Raw genomic sequence first — 15,581 nt, 5'->3', positions numbered from 1 at the left:
AAAGGTTGGAATGAGAAATAGATTCAGAAATAAAGCGAAAACGATCCCTCAAATAAGGGGGAGAAAATTGAGTATTTAAAATAGAATAAAAGAAGGACAGTAGATGAAGTCCACGACGTTATTGGATACGCAACCATTTTAGTCTAACTCATTACTCCGAGATGCGATCAAATTTACGCAGTACAAACACAAAGCGGATGCATACATTTTGAAGTCGCTCGAGCTTATTAAGAAGTTCTTCGGTGAGGTCAGGATAATACAGTATATGAAGAAGAAGAATTGAACCGCAAAACTTCGGCTTATTAAAAAAAACTGCGTGAAAAATTTCTCAAAATCCTGCGTTATATTATGTAATTTATAAAGTAGGTGAAACGTGCAGGCCATAGTTTATAGCTAATAGTAGATACGAATACAGTTAACTCAATTTTCTAATACACAATATCGAGTTTGCAGAACTGTCAGGAATCTGACCCGCATCTCTCTTGCTATTTCTTGTTACTTTATTTTGAGATTTGTGATAGAAGCGATACCACTTGATTATTTTGTGAATCACAAAAGTTGTATTCATTGCAGATCTGTTCGGTGTGTAGTCTTAAGATTGAAGAATTTCATAATTTTTTTTTATGTTTTCACCTACACTTGGAGGAATTATCAATTTTATAAACTTAAAATGCATAAATTCGGAACCAACAGGATTTGAACCTGCGACTCTCTGGCCATCGCGGCCTGAGCGCTTTAACCAATTAAACTACGGCTCTCCTACCGCCGATGCCAAAATTAGTATATGCCTTCAATATTAGTCTTGTAGCGCCATCTAGTAGCAAACATTGCAGTTTCGATATACTTTATCAAAGGTCCATATTACTATCCTGTCGGTTACGAAAATTTTTATATGCATTTTAATTTTATAAAAAAGATTGAAGAAATTATAAAATAGACCGTACAGATTCTCCTGCTTTTCGTGGAGTATAGCAAATTTAGTTTAAATTTGATTGTATATCATTGAACACCGCAAAGTAACGAGTGCTTCAATCCAATGCTTTTATCTCGGATAAATGTACAGTTACTGTTTCATAACACAGCTATTCCACGCGGACAAATTCGCGGGCAAACGCTAGTAGTATCAATAATTAATATTAATCCTTCGTTCATTTGACGATTCAATATAATTTCGGTCTACTTATTTATTGATAATTAATATTTACATAATTTAATTCAACTTAATTAATAATTAATTAAAATTACAATCGTAATTAGTTAAGGCTGAGCTGTAGGCGATGAATTCCCCGTTGAATCTCACCTATATTTATTACAATTACATTTCTACAACGCTTTTAAAATTGAATTGCTTAAATACAATTTTGACGTCTGTCGAATTCTTCATATAAAACAACAGTTGATAAAAGTTAGAACAGTTAAGTATGAATTTATGGACAGCTATGAGTGGCGTGCATAGAGGGTATGCACAGGGTATGCAGATGATATAAAATGAAAAAAACCTCTAGTAGGAGTTATAAAAAACTTAAGAATAGTAAGAGTTATAAAAAGCCTACGATTAAGTATTTGTTACTCGCCTACCCTGTGCATACCCTCTATGCACGCCACTGACAGCTGTGCTACTACTACCATGTTCTAAGATCACCAACACGTCTGCCCAACGTGGTCTTGATGGACAAACCCTCCTATAGAGAGCCGTCTAGTGTGTTACCTGGAATAAATCGCTATATAGCGATAAGACAACCAAACTGTACCCTCAATCTAACTTGCTCAATGTACGAACGAATGAATGAATCAATGAATGCACTTTTATTGTACATCACATGCATTCTTATTGCACGCCTCATAAGCGATATTTTTAAATTTCTTTTTATTCTTCAAACCAATAAAAAAATTGTTAAAAAAAGTTCTGTCTTGGACGTTCGTGTGTATGTATGTGCGGATCCCGTATCTTGTGTTCACGATAACGAGCGAAATACTTCACTTATCGAGTTGGTTTTTTTTTATAGGCTTCAGTATTTTGAGGAATAGAAGCCTATTACTTTTCACGGTATAATTAGATGTAGTTTAATAATTATTCACAAATAATCTCAATTTTATTGCAATGAATGAGATTATGAGGCTTGCACTTTTGCCACGCACGATTAGCCAACTATTTTCTCTCATATTTTTTTTTGCCTGTGGTGTAAAACAAAAGTGTAAATTGAATTGTAAAAACGGAAATTCTGCGTGAATAAATCCGCGTGTAACATCTGTAACACAAGAATAATAACGATTGAGGGCCAAATAAGTGGGTGCCGAATAAACTGAGAGTACAAATAACACTTGTGTCGACCGTAAAACTTATATTCCCTTGTTATTCCAGACCTCTAGCTCTGTGGCCGAGTTGACCTTTGGAATAAACGACAATACATAAAACATTGAGTGTTGACATAGATGTACAAAACAAAAGAATTACTTTACTAAATAACCAAGCCTGAGGTTTCACGTTGAGTACCTTTTAAAATAAATGTAATTAAAAACTCTCTCTGTGATCGATCCTTTACTACCCATGAACGTGGTCCTGGTGAGATTTGAGCTATACTAATAAGTGAATTGTGTCCATCGGCGCCCCTCATAGGTTAGCCCATTGCCATCTTAGACTGCATCATCACTTAATAGCTAATGAGATTGCCGTCAAGAGCTAAGTTACGGAATAAAAAAAAATTTAAAAAAAATTTTGTCTGCCGGTATTTTGACCATTTACAATAAAGTAATCACCGAGAAACTAAAACCCGTAACCCTGTGATGTATGAATCCATTCTCTCAAATGCATTAACCTTTTGGTCAAAACGCATTCTGTGGTAAGGTTATGAACGACGTTTCACAGTAACACTTATCTTCAGCAAAACTCTGGCTATAGCCCGCTAAAAAACTCGAGAGGTTAGGCGTTTTTGTAATAAGTGATGTCTCAGAGCAATCAATCTTAAATGAAAACAAATCTTCATGTTAAGATCCTATAAAACAATATATTTTGATTTCAGTAAGTTATTTTGGAGCATTGGATATAAATAAGCGACCTTGACATTACATCGATAGTCCAACACAGAAAAAAAATATAGTAAAGCATACTGATATGTAGGCAAAAGGCTATTTTTATGTAAAAGAAAATGTTGAATAGCACCAACGCGGGTTGGACTATAATGTAACTCATCATCGTCAGAATGAGAAGGGTTTAGGCCGTCCACCAAGCTACAAATGCGAATTGGTAGACTCGATGGGACAATGTTCTTCACGAAAAAACTGCGTATCTTCATAATTTTATATCAATGGTTATTGAATACTTGGAAATCTGATCGAAAAACCTTGACATGGCTTCACGGAGAGGTTTCGACGGCTTTTTAACGAGTGGCCCGTCGATTGTCTTTTTCAATCTTTTTTTTATAGCACTCCAGTTGATGGATTTTAAAGAGCTTCGCCAAATTGGAATCCGTATTGGATAAGACTCTGCGATATTGAAATATGTTTTTCCACGAAATTTCATCTCATTACAAGCTTATGCACGCGGCTTTTTTAATTCCACTATACGTTAGTTAATTGCAATGTCTCCTGGTAGTGATGATGCAGTCTAAGATGGTAGCGGGCTTACCTGTTAGAGGTATGGAAGTTATGTTAAATCAAAATCAAAATTCATTTATTTCAAGTAGGCCTAATATAAGCACTTTTGACACGTCAAGTCCATCCAAACCCCTTATTAGTTTCTATGCTGCATCAGCACGTATTTGACCATAGTAGTAACTGGCCGAAAACTCTCATCAGACCAATCTTGAGAAATTTTTGATATTATGAATTCCCAAATTGCCTTGCCAGAGACCTAAAAAATTCAAACACATTTATTACAAGTAGGGTTACTTTGTAAGTACTTTTAAAGTAATGTGTCTGTTAGCAGTCAATCTACTGCCGGTTTGGAAGTCAGAAGGCAAAGCTTACCATTGTACCATGGGGGTCGTTAAAAAAGTCACACAAAGTCATCCAGAAAATATCATTAGTTGGATTCATCATCATTAGTATACGCAAGTTATTATTTTCCCACTGCTGGGCACAAACTTCATCAAGCCTCATAGGAGAGAGTTTTAGAGCATAAACCCACCACACTATTTTAATGCGGTTCGGTAACCAAAATTAATAATATCTAAGCCGATTTGTGCGTTTAATTTTAGTTCTCAGTGCATTAACCAAAAGTAAACCTTTCAAACGAAACCAAAAGCTCAGAAACCTGACTAAGATGATATTGATGTTACATAATAAATATTTAACGTTTGATGTATTTAAAAAAATAATATGTAAGCCAGGCTCTGTAATAACAAATTCAAACCTTCTAATCGAAATTATTTGAGCATTCCATCTCAAAGTCAATAAATAACTTTCTTTATAAAAATCTTCTTGATACAAAAATAAAATGTAGTAAAACTCACTTTGTCTGCAATACCAACTCTTTTAATTTACTTTTACATTGCTAACCAATTGATAGAACGCGGCCAAAAGATACTGCTTCTCTTTATTTATTGGATATATAAATTTTATCTTTTATATTTTGAATTCACGCCAACTCAATTCCGAATCTTTTATTTACTGATGTTGTCTGACATTCGTTTAATATTTTCGATATTATAACAAAAGACTAACGCACCGATACCCACGATTGTGGCCAGGTCTATAAAAACGGTAAAGCTAAAGATATAATATTATAACCAAATACAGCGCTAACAGCATCTGTGAGCAGTTAACAGCGAGTTCAAAAAGGTAACGGATTGGTAGATTTAACACGCATTTTAGAACATTTGACAAACAAGTCGTCAAATAACCATGAATTATTCTTAACAAAACGTTCCGATATAACGTGATTGAATTAATTCTGTGGGGTGGCTCTGCAAAGTACCAGCACGAAGCTTTAGATTCGGTGGATCGTTGCGCCAGGAAAATTACAGGTGACAAATTTATGACACAGGCGAATCTGCATAGTTTACAGCACCGACTCAATGTTGACTGTTTATCGGTATATATGTACCTACTTCAGTGAGTGTGGTCGAGAGCTTCGCAATCTTGTTCCCCCGTCCCCGTTCTACCACAAAACAGCGAGATGCCGTGAGCGCTTTTTTATCCACGTTTCTGATACGTACCGCTAGGATGTGGAACGCCCTCCCGGCAACTGTGTTCCCTGCCGCGTATAACTTGAGTACCTTCAAGGCAAGAGTGAATAGGCGTTTTCTAGGTAAGCGTGCTCCAACCTAGACCTCATCATTGATTTCTCACAGGCATGACTGTAGTCTAGCGCTATAGTAAAAAAAAGTCTGTAAATCCATGTAGTTTAGGTCCATTTTGCTTATGCGCATCTCATACTAAAGATTCCAGGTGTTGGTGTTTACACACTCGAAAATCAGAAACGGAATGGAACGGAAAATACTTCCAACTTTCCTGCATGATAAGAGCAATAATGTGTCAACTCATTTATTATATAACTAATAATGCTTTACTATTTCTTAAATAGATTTCAACGGGTACATACCACGATAATTTGGGATTTGTCGATATTTCGACCCACTTGCATGGATCGTGGTATGTACCCGTTGAACTATATAAGAAATGTTAATCACAACGAAAATCTTACTTTAATATCTTGACGAAATTATTGATCTCCTGGGACAATCTGGAGCGAAGTGGTCTAAGGAGGTCTTACATCAATCCTTATCATCATCATCATCATCACATCAACCGATGGACGTCCACTGCTGGACATAGGTCTTTTGTAGGGAGTTCCAAGTTCCACGATTCTGAGCCGCTTGGATCCAACAGCTACCTGCGACGCGCTTAATGTCGTCTGTCCACCTCGTTGGGGGTCGACCAACGCTGCGCTTACCAGTACGGGGCTGCCATTCCAGCACCTTGGGACCCCAACGTCCATCCTTTCTCCGAACTATGTGCCCGGCCCATTGCCACTTAAGCTTCGCGACTCGTTGAGCTATGTCGGTAACTTTGGTTCTTCTACGAATCTCCACATTTCTGATTCGATCGCGTAGAGATACTCCGAGCATAGCTCTCTCCATCGCCCGCTGAGTGACTCTAAGCCTTCTTATGAGGCCCATATCGCCCAATCCTTATACTCCACACTTAATAGATCTTCGGCAATGTACCTTCTACGCACGTTTCGCTCCGACACCGGAGCATCCTCAGGAGATGTTGACTACACGATGAATAATTGTTAAGTAACTTTATTAGACTGCGTTGTATTCTACCGGGTGAGTACCTATGTAGTCAGGTACCACCCGGCTGTACTAAATTTTTTACACTTGACTTTATTTAAACTTGACGAAATTCTGAATAGCTGAAGTACCCAAGTTTAAGGCCTTGAAAAGTAATTTTGAATACGGCTCGAAAGGGATAACCTACATTCTGCCAATGGAGTGGCTGGAGTATACCGTTAAAACGTATTTCGTTTGAAGAGTCGTTATGATAGTAAAATTAATGCATTCATTAAAATAATGAAAATGAAATTAAAAATTAAATTGCCTGAAATTTGCGTAACCAAACAATTTGCTTTAAACAGAAATTTAGCTATAAAATGATGGGAATAAAACAAATTGTTTGCGAGGAAGAATTTATTATTTATATTTTGCAGCCTGTGGAGTGACCCAATGATGGCTGTAACATCGTAATCAATCGAATGCGTCGAATCAACTATGTTGACCCAAGTTGCTAAATGTATGGGCAGTCGCGTGTATAGAGGGTATGCACAGGGTATGCAGATGATATATCTGAAGGGTAGGCTTTTTATAACTCTTACTATGCCTATTCTTAAGTTTTTTATAGCTTGTACTAGAGATTTCTTTAATTTTATGTCATCTGCCCCCTTAGTGCATACTTTGTATGCACGCCACTGTGTATGGGTGTGTACTCCTCGGAAAAGACCGTACTGTTTTGGCAGAATAGTAAGTAGCCGTGGCCGAAGCCTCTACCCGTGACGGGCTTGATAAAATCTTAAATTGATCAAACTTAGGACCTTTAAAATACACGCTACGGCGCACTCCAATAAGGTCGTCATGTTAACACTTAATAATTTTCCTACAAAAAAAAAGAAAACATTGATCCTTAATCTTTAAATTTTATTATCTTACCTAAATATGAACATACATGTTGGTCAAACTCAATAATATAATATTTACAGGAAGAATTTTTAGTCAGTGTCAAAATTTTTAGTATCATACAGTGACTATTATGTTATAATGTTTTTAATGTATTATCATTATTAATCTCTTTATTTGTATACCACAACATTAACATATTTAAAATAAATCAAAAACAGAAACATATCGAAAGAAGTAGTAATACAAAAGGCGGCCTTATCGCTTAATAGCGATCTCTGCCAGGCAACCCTAGAATTAGGAAAAAAAAGAAGAGGAGAATAGACTGCTGGTGGTACAAATATTAAAATACATACATACGAATAACTACATGCTAATACATAAACTAGTAAAATATTTTCCCTAAATTTTGGAATAACCACTTGTTTACACGCGTGCTTCGGTATGCGCTGGATGAAAAAAGAAGCGTAGTACAGATGTAGCATAGTCACCTAGCCTGCGTAGAGCTTGGTAGCTACAAATGTTGTTTTTAATGGGACATTTAAATATTTTAATATTTTAGTAATGTAAAATATAAAAAACAACTTTCAAGTGTTGTTATTCTCGCCAAAGATCTATAATTTAAATTATATATTTAAATTTTGGGTATGACTTAAAAATCTTCCCGTTCATCACTCGTAATCCATTACAACGCTAAGACCTATAAAATGTTAACAATTCACATTAACGTGCAAAGATTTAAATCTGTAGATATGGGTCTCAGGGAGACAGATAGATATAAAAGCCATCGCCTTAACATTAGATCAGTAGAGTATGAAATGCGTACTCACTTACGCCCGACACTAACAGTCAAGGCCAATCAATCAATCTTAAGTCTTCAAATGCCATGTATTTGTGATTGTACTCTTCTAATATAAATAAGGACAGCAGTACTAAATTCGAGCAGACATCTGAAGATTTTAGATCAGATTGATTAACAATGTAATTTCGGGCACCATCTGGCAGTAACAGATATATTTAAATAAATATATTCTACGACAATACACACATCTCCATAAAACCCCAAATTAAGCGAAGCTTGTGTTATGAGTACTAAGATGACTGATGAATATATTTATGAATAATATACATAAATATTTACAATAAAGATAAAGAACCAGACACTGAAAAACGTTCATCACTTAAACATTATTCCAGTTGTGGTAGTTGAACCCACAGCCTTGGACTCAGATAGCAGAGCCCACCCATTTGGGAGTAAACTTTGTAAAATAGATCAACGCGGCCTAATAGGTATCCTATACTTATCGACAAAAAAACATACGTCTTGCGGAATCCACACATATCTCGATTCAAATCTTTGCTAACGTAGTCCACACTGCGAAAGAGTTACTTCTATATGTATGTCTTTACTATCTTAAGGTTTACATTCAAGGGTGCATTCAAATTAGTCGTAGTATGATTTTATTGCGCTGCAGCCGCGCTGTTTTTCTTCATTATTATTTATTATTAAATCAGGTAGCAATAGCAGTGCGCCTGTTGTATATTAACAGTGGGTAAAGGATCAATAAAAAGGCAAAAACATATAAGTTTTTTACCATCGCACCGCGAGGCACCGAAGGATCTGCATCCCTACGTGGTCGATATACCGCAGACGCGTACGAAGCGCTTTGCATCTTCATTTCTGATCCGCACCGCTAGGATCTGAAATGCCCTTCCAGCTTCCATTTTCCCCAGTGCCTACAATATGAGCACCTTAAAATCAAGAGTGAATAGGCATCTTCTAGGCAAGCGCGCTCCACCTTAGGCTGCATCATCGTTTACCATCAGGTGTGATTGCAGTCAAGAGCTCATCTATAATCAAAAAAAAAAGATTACCCGTTATACCCTTTCTCGTACATTACGTACGTACGTACGTACGTGTTACGTAGGTACATTGGGCTTTCACAGTACCATCATCATTACATGCCACGAGTCCCCGAAAGAGATTCCGAATGAGATTTTAGGCTGTCCACAGTGCTGGACAAATGCAGATTTGTACAAGATTTCCTACTAACTTTCAAAAAATGCGGAAGGTGGGATAGTGTGACTTTCTATCAAGATATATAAATGACGAGTGGAAAATATAGAGTGAAGTGCGTATACCTGGCAAGGGTATTTTCAAATACTTGTCTCTAATCAGTTTTTACATTTTTAAAATGCTTTAAATTACAACTTATTGCATACAAAACAAATATAGAGATAATAATAGAGGTGTAAATGATTTAACGTATTACGTAATAAGAGTTTTATGCGACTAATGTGAATGCACCCTCACGCTTCGCAATATCTTAGATATTTTTCACTGTACATTTTTTTTTTCTATGAACATGTCTTTTAATAAGTTTTATTATTAAAATACTAATTACAAGATTTATTTAATTAATAATAATTATTATAATAATATTATATTCTATGTCTATTTATATTATTCGAATACACTTAAAGCTAGCGTACATTACAACAGTCCGCATCGCATCGTAATACATTATCAATGTGAAAGTTATTTTATTGGTTCTTTGCTATGTCCTTCTTACGTGCAGCAACGGAGCAATGTTTGTGGTGAATTCGTCGAATTCGATATTTAGTTCCTCCGGTTTGGCTTGATGTTTACAATCGTTCATTTTTCAGAATCCTAAAGGATGACATACAATTATTAAAGATGTGTTTTTACTTAATTTACATAAATTTCTAGACTGCGTATCTATATTCTGTATATTGGATAAAAAACAATTAAACAGTTTATGGATCGTTAATAGAATTAATTAAAATTTTATTTTATTTTGTTACGAATCAAAACGGACACAATTTAAAGTAACAAAGAAGTTGTTAGAGTTAATTTGTGTTGTTTATTCTTATTAATTACAGTAATTAAACGTTTTTCTAACATTACTATATTACGATACTTCTTTTATCGTACATAATATGTTATTTCTTAAGTATATTTTGGATTTGTCTTTATTTCGACCCAGTTGCATGGATCGTGGTCACGACGGGACTGCTTCGCGTGTAGTCTTGGAATCATGATTCCAAGACTACACGTGAAGCAGTCCGTGAAGCGATTGAAATTCGGAAGCACAAAAATTTCAATCGTGAGGACGGTTTTAAATTAGCAAGTGTGTGGAACCCAGTGGTAAAAATATGCAAACGAAGAAAGCATCGTACAGCTTCTCAATTTAAATGTGACGTTGTCGGTGTAGTTTGTCGAACAGTTCGTGCAATACCGACAAAAAGAACACGAAAGCGGGTAGTCAGATTCTGCCCGTGACATCCAACTTGACATTTCGTACCTACACAGTCCCGTCGTGACCACGATCCATGCAACTGGGTCGAAATATCGACAAATCCAAAATATTATCGTTGTATGTACACGTTGAACTATACTTAAGAAATGTTGATTAACCACGAATATCTTAGTTTAAAATCTTTAATAATATGTTATGTCACATTACGCCACGATCTAATCGCAGGGCATATGTTGTATGTAAAGATAAATACGTAGCTTAAATCGTGTCTGACTAAAATCCGGTTGCGGTTACTGTCATTCCCAACAGGTTCACGTTCATTAGCACAGCCCGACTCCATCGGATGCGTTTATTTTTAATGAGTTTACTCGATACAAAATTTAGAAGTCGAAATACTGCGCGATTTTAGGTTACGATGCCGACCGTAGTCTGGACCTAGCTTCAATATTCAATATGGTTGACAAAGTATACTAATAACTAGCTGTTGCCCGCGGCTACGTCTGCGATTGTTTCAGTTTTTTTTTAATACGCACAACGCGACACCACTTGTATCCTTGAAAGATAACCTTATGTCCGTCTGTATGATGTGAACTATCTCTTTGCAGAATTTCATCAAGAATAGCTAAGTGTAACGACTATACAAACGAAACGATAAATCTCTTCATTGATATTTTTTTTTATGCTGCTTCTAGTGTGCTCCCTGATCTAGGATGCAAATTATATATATTACAAACACGATTCATTAATATAAGTAGGTGAGCCATAGGTAACTGTTATACACTGTTTTAAACAGACACACTTTCGTAATCATAATATTAGTATGGAATTTCGAGAGAAGAACAAATTCAGAAATTGAATTATCTGGCAAGTTTAGGCTGCGGTGCCGACCGTTGTCTGATCGTAGCTTTTATATCCAATATGGTTGACAAAGTATATTTATAATGTACTTTAATAATATAAAACATATGTTTTTATGCAACAGTAAGAATATAATAATAATAATCATTTATTTCAGGCTTAATCCATAAAAATTAAATTAAATGCAATTAAAATGAATAAATTTGGAAAGATACATGTCAAAAATAAATTAATTAAAAATTAAATCAAATGAAATCCAAATAAACCAAATCAAAATTTTAATTTAAAGAAGAAGATGAATAATCCTTCAATACTGTCTCAGCGGCATTGGTATTGCAAAGTGCCACTCATAGCAATGCCGGAGGGAATGACAGTCCTAGCCGCGATCATCTGCAGAACTATTTTGGAGCTGTCCCGCACCCTGCGCACCAAAGATGCGCACCGCTTGCGCAACGTATTGTGAAAATAATCCGTGCGCGCATCCGCAAACATACCTGAGGCGCTGCAGAATCGAGGCAGCCCCAACATTCTGTTACATTCTGAATACATTATTGTACAAGACGCGGAGCTCGCTATACCTTGGCTGCACGTGTATAAGGATCAGCAGCATGCTTTTAAAAGCGTAGTAAAAGCTTTAATAATGTAATATAAATTATTTTTCGCATAATACGCGGTATATTCCTGTTATAATAAAACGGATTTATGCGAATAAATGTTATTATAAACAGTGTGTTGCCATTACACGGCGCACACGTTTTAATTATAAAATCATGCATGAATAACAAACAATTGAAATATTACATGCAGAAAACAAAAGGTAAAAAAGCAATTAATTAATGCGTATCTACATATTATTTTACGTGGCGCTAATACGATCATTTACATTTGTATATAGACGACATGCTTCGTTGGTAAGCGACTGTGAAAAAAGCAATACGATAGCTGAGCTGTTTGCTTTCAAATCGTAGCATAGTAATTGAGGAAAATTTTTGATTTAAAAGTTAAAAGTTCTTATATTATGAAACTAAAGCTTAATTTGCTATATTCCGCGGGAAGATAGCTTGCTCTTCGCGGAGTAAAGCAAATTCAAGTTCATTTCGATAATATATCATGGATTACCGCAAATTAATGTATGCTTCAATATTTAAAAGTTCTTATCTGGACAGGAGGCCTTACACCATCGCTGAAAGCATTGTTATTTTACATTATATTTTTAAAACATGAGCGACGGTAAATTAAACTGATTTAAGCGATAATAAAGGTGTAATTGTGCAATAAAGCCACTCGAAGGCTTAAAACGTAAGGTTTCTTTCAACAAACAGTTTATTCGAATTGTTTTTCGTATTCATAAATAACTCAACCGGTATACAATTTGGTTTTATTTACTAAAAGGACGACTTTAAAATTATGCAGTTTTATTTTTACGATCGAATTATTAAATTAGTTTAGAAAGTTACACTATTGTTGTGTGTAAATCACGTTTAACAATTAGGTCCTCACAATAATATAGGACCAATAGTTTGATGATTTAATGATCCATGAATAAATAATATATTACAACACATAAATACACGCATCGCCATCTAGCCCCAAAGTAAGCGTTGCTTGTCTTATGGCTACTAAGTTAACTGATGAATAATTTTTATGAATATTACACATAAATACTTATAATATACCTATAAACACTCAGCCACTGATAAACATTCATCGCACAAACATTAGAACCCGAGCCTTGGACAAAGTAGGGTCACTGCCCACAGGGCCAATCGGTCATCGATAACATCGCACAATCATCTTTACAAGGGTATCCCTCCAAATATTCGTACTGTTGCATAAAACCGTTTCTTAGTCTAAGTTAAACTTAATTATACTAGCAGCCCATAAGAGTGACAATGACGCTCAGCAGGGCAGCGGACAAGGGGTACTGGAGACGCAACTGGCCCCCGTGTTGCATCGCCGCTGGATGCTCTCCTGTGGAAGATGAACAATGTTAATTTTTGTGGATATGTAGTGTTATTGCAGTGGATGGATATTGTAGTGTTTGTGTCTGTTAAATGGATACACATTTGTGACGACTTCCCTGGTGACTTGACTGGTGCATAGGTAAGCCCTGTGAGTTTAATCAGGAGTACCCGGGTTCGATTCCTGGCAGGGGCCATTTGGAAGTTTATAATTTCTGAATTTTCTCTGGTTTGGTCTGGTGGCTAGTAACCACCCGTTTAGAACCACCCGAAACCACCCGAAACCACCCGAAACCGTTTAGGGGTATAACCAGTGGCGTGCATAGAGGGTATGCACAGGGTATGCAGATGATATAAAATGAAGAACTTCACCAGTACGAGTTATAAATACTTAAGGGTAGGCTTTTCATAACTCTTACAATGCCTATCCTTAAGTTTTTTTTAACTCTTTCTGGAGATTTTATTGGAACGTGCGCCTGAACCCGTGACTGTGTAGTAGTGTTTTATATTAATGTATTTAGGTAATTTATCTTTATGTATATTAGTTTTACCCATTAAAGTATACTTTGAATCTAAATATGGATTCACAATCTAGTTATAACTCACAAATAGGTAAACCGCAATTGAACAAAGCGTATTATTTCCATGAATGCACAATAAACTATATAGTAAAACGTATTGAAGTCGAAGTTAATGTAACAAAGGTTGCCTAAGATTCAAATCAGCTTACAGAATTTCATAGAGAGCAAAATGAAGACTCATTTACATGAAAACAATTCCCTGTTCAAAGAAACAATAGTATTATCAAAAAGATAGAGAAAGAGAAGACAAGATTATAAGGACCCCGCCTTAAATAATAATCGGGTCTGCTTAAAATAATAGCAGAAGAGAGTGAATTTATCAGCACTGGCTTAATATATACTGAAATATTTAAGATAGAGAAAGAGAAAGAAATAGAAGACAAGATTATAATGACCCCGCCTTAAATAATAATTGGGTCTGCTTTACATAAGTAACATAATAGAAGAGAATGAATTTATCAGCACCGGTTAAATATATATTTAAACATATTAAGATGGCCGATTGGTGCAGCGGGCAGCAACTTTGCTTACTGAGTGGTCGTCGTCGTGGGTTTGATTCCCACAGCTGGAAAATGTTTGTGTGATGAACATGAATTTTTTTCGTTGTCTGGGTGTTTATATACATGTCATAAGTATCTATGTAGAGTCTATATAATATCCTACTAATCTTACTAATTTATTTATTTAATATTATAAATTCAAACAAAAAAAAAATTCATTTATTTCAAGTAGGCCCAGTTTATTATAAACAGACTGACATGACGTATCAAAAGTGCTTTTGATACGTCATGTCAGTCTGTTTGTAGTGACTCTACCACCGGTTCGTAACGCAGATTCCCCTGAGAAGAGCCGGCAAGAAACTCAGCAGATTGCTGTCAAATGTGAAAGTGTGGATGTTTCTTACTCAATCACGCAAAAACGGCTGAACGAAATTTGACATAGATGTAGCCTTTGAAATGGAAAAGAACATAGACTGCCTTTTATCCTGGGAAATAAGAGAGTTCCCGCGGGAATAGAAAACAACAGAAATAAAAAAAACAGGAACAGGAATAAAAAAAATAATTGTCAGGAATGAAATTTTATAAGTAATTTGTTATAAGTTTGCCTCAATACAAGAAGTAGTTCTGGCAACCTCTTTCGGGACCTTTACACGTCTTCGGGCCATATTTGGCCCAGATCCAGTAATACGGAATTGTCTGCGAATAATAAAAGGAAGTTTATGCCTGTACCCGTCGTAAGTTTTCAATTTAGCCTCTTGTTACCATGTCTTTTGTAAACGATGTCCCCCTTTGAGTCTCGCTCGAGCTCTCCATTTTGCATGCAAATCAATTTAACTTTGTAATGTACTCCTAGTACGTAATTCAATTTTTTCGAGCGCAGTTTGAGAAAAAATCCTTTTAAAAGCGACTTTTGGCTCGTTAGTGCAAATCTAGGAGGTCGTATTGTTGTACGTACTATAACGAATGTAAAAAATTCTTTAATTCGGTTACTATTATCTTACTTGATTCTTTCATACTTAGGTTTGTCCGGAGGAGATCGCTTAAAGCGATAAGACCGCCTTAGCGTGTTTGATACATTTTTTTGTTTTTGTTATTTCTTGTTTTCTCTTTAAATTTTTTCAATAAAGATCTTATCTATCTATCTATCTATGTTTTATCCGCATTTAAATGGTAATCAGAACATATGCATCAAGTTGACAATCATATTCGTTTTTGGGTTGTTAGCTTCTAAAAAATAAATGTTCATAAAAAAGCACGTAAAAAATGGTAATTGTACATGGAAGCG

The 15,581-nt window shown here is 35.6% G+C and overlaps 1 protein-coding gene across 1 annotated transcript in view; it reads right to left on the bottom strand.

The window, feature by feature from the left end:
- Positions 1-12,984: 12,984 nt before the first annotated feature.
- The window catches only part of LOC120633213 (zwei Ig domain protein zig-8-like), a 41,856-nt gene continuing 39,259 nt past the window's right edge, over positions 12,985-15,581 (bottom strand). The window contains exon 7 of the mRNA XM_039903365.1: positions 12,985-13,225. Within this exon, the coding sequence (XP_039759299.1) occupies positions 13,125-13,225 (101 nt within the window). The 3' untranslated portion in view covers positions 12,985-13,124. The remainder of the gene's footprint in view (positions 13,226-15,581) is intronic.

Source organism: Pararge aegeria, chromosome 21 (assembly GCF_905163445.1).
Source record: "Pararge aegeria chromosome 21, ilParAegt1.1, whole genome shotgun sequence".
NCBI lineage: Eukaryota > Metazoa > Arthropoda > Insecta > Lepidoptera > Nymphalidae > Pararge > Pararge aegeria.
Note: the sequence above shows the minus strand (reverse complement) of the source record. Positions and strands in the feature narration are given on the sequence as shown.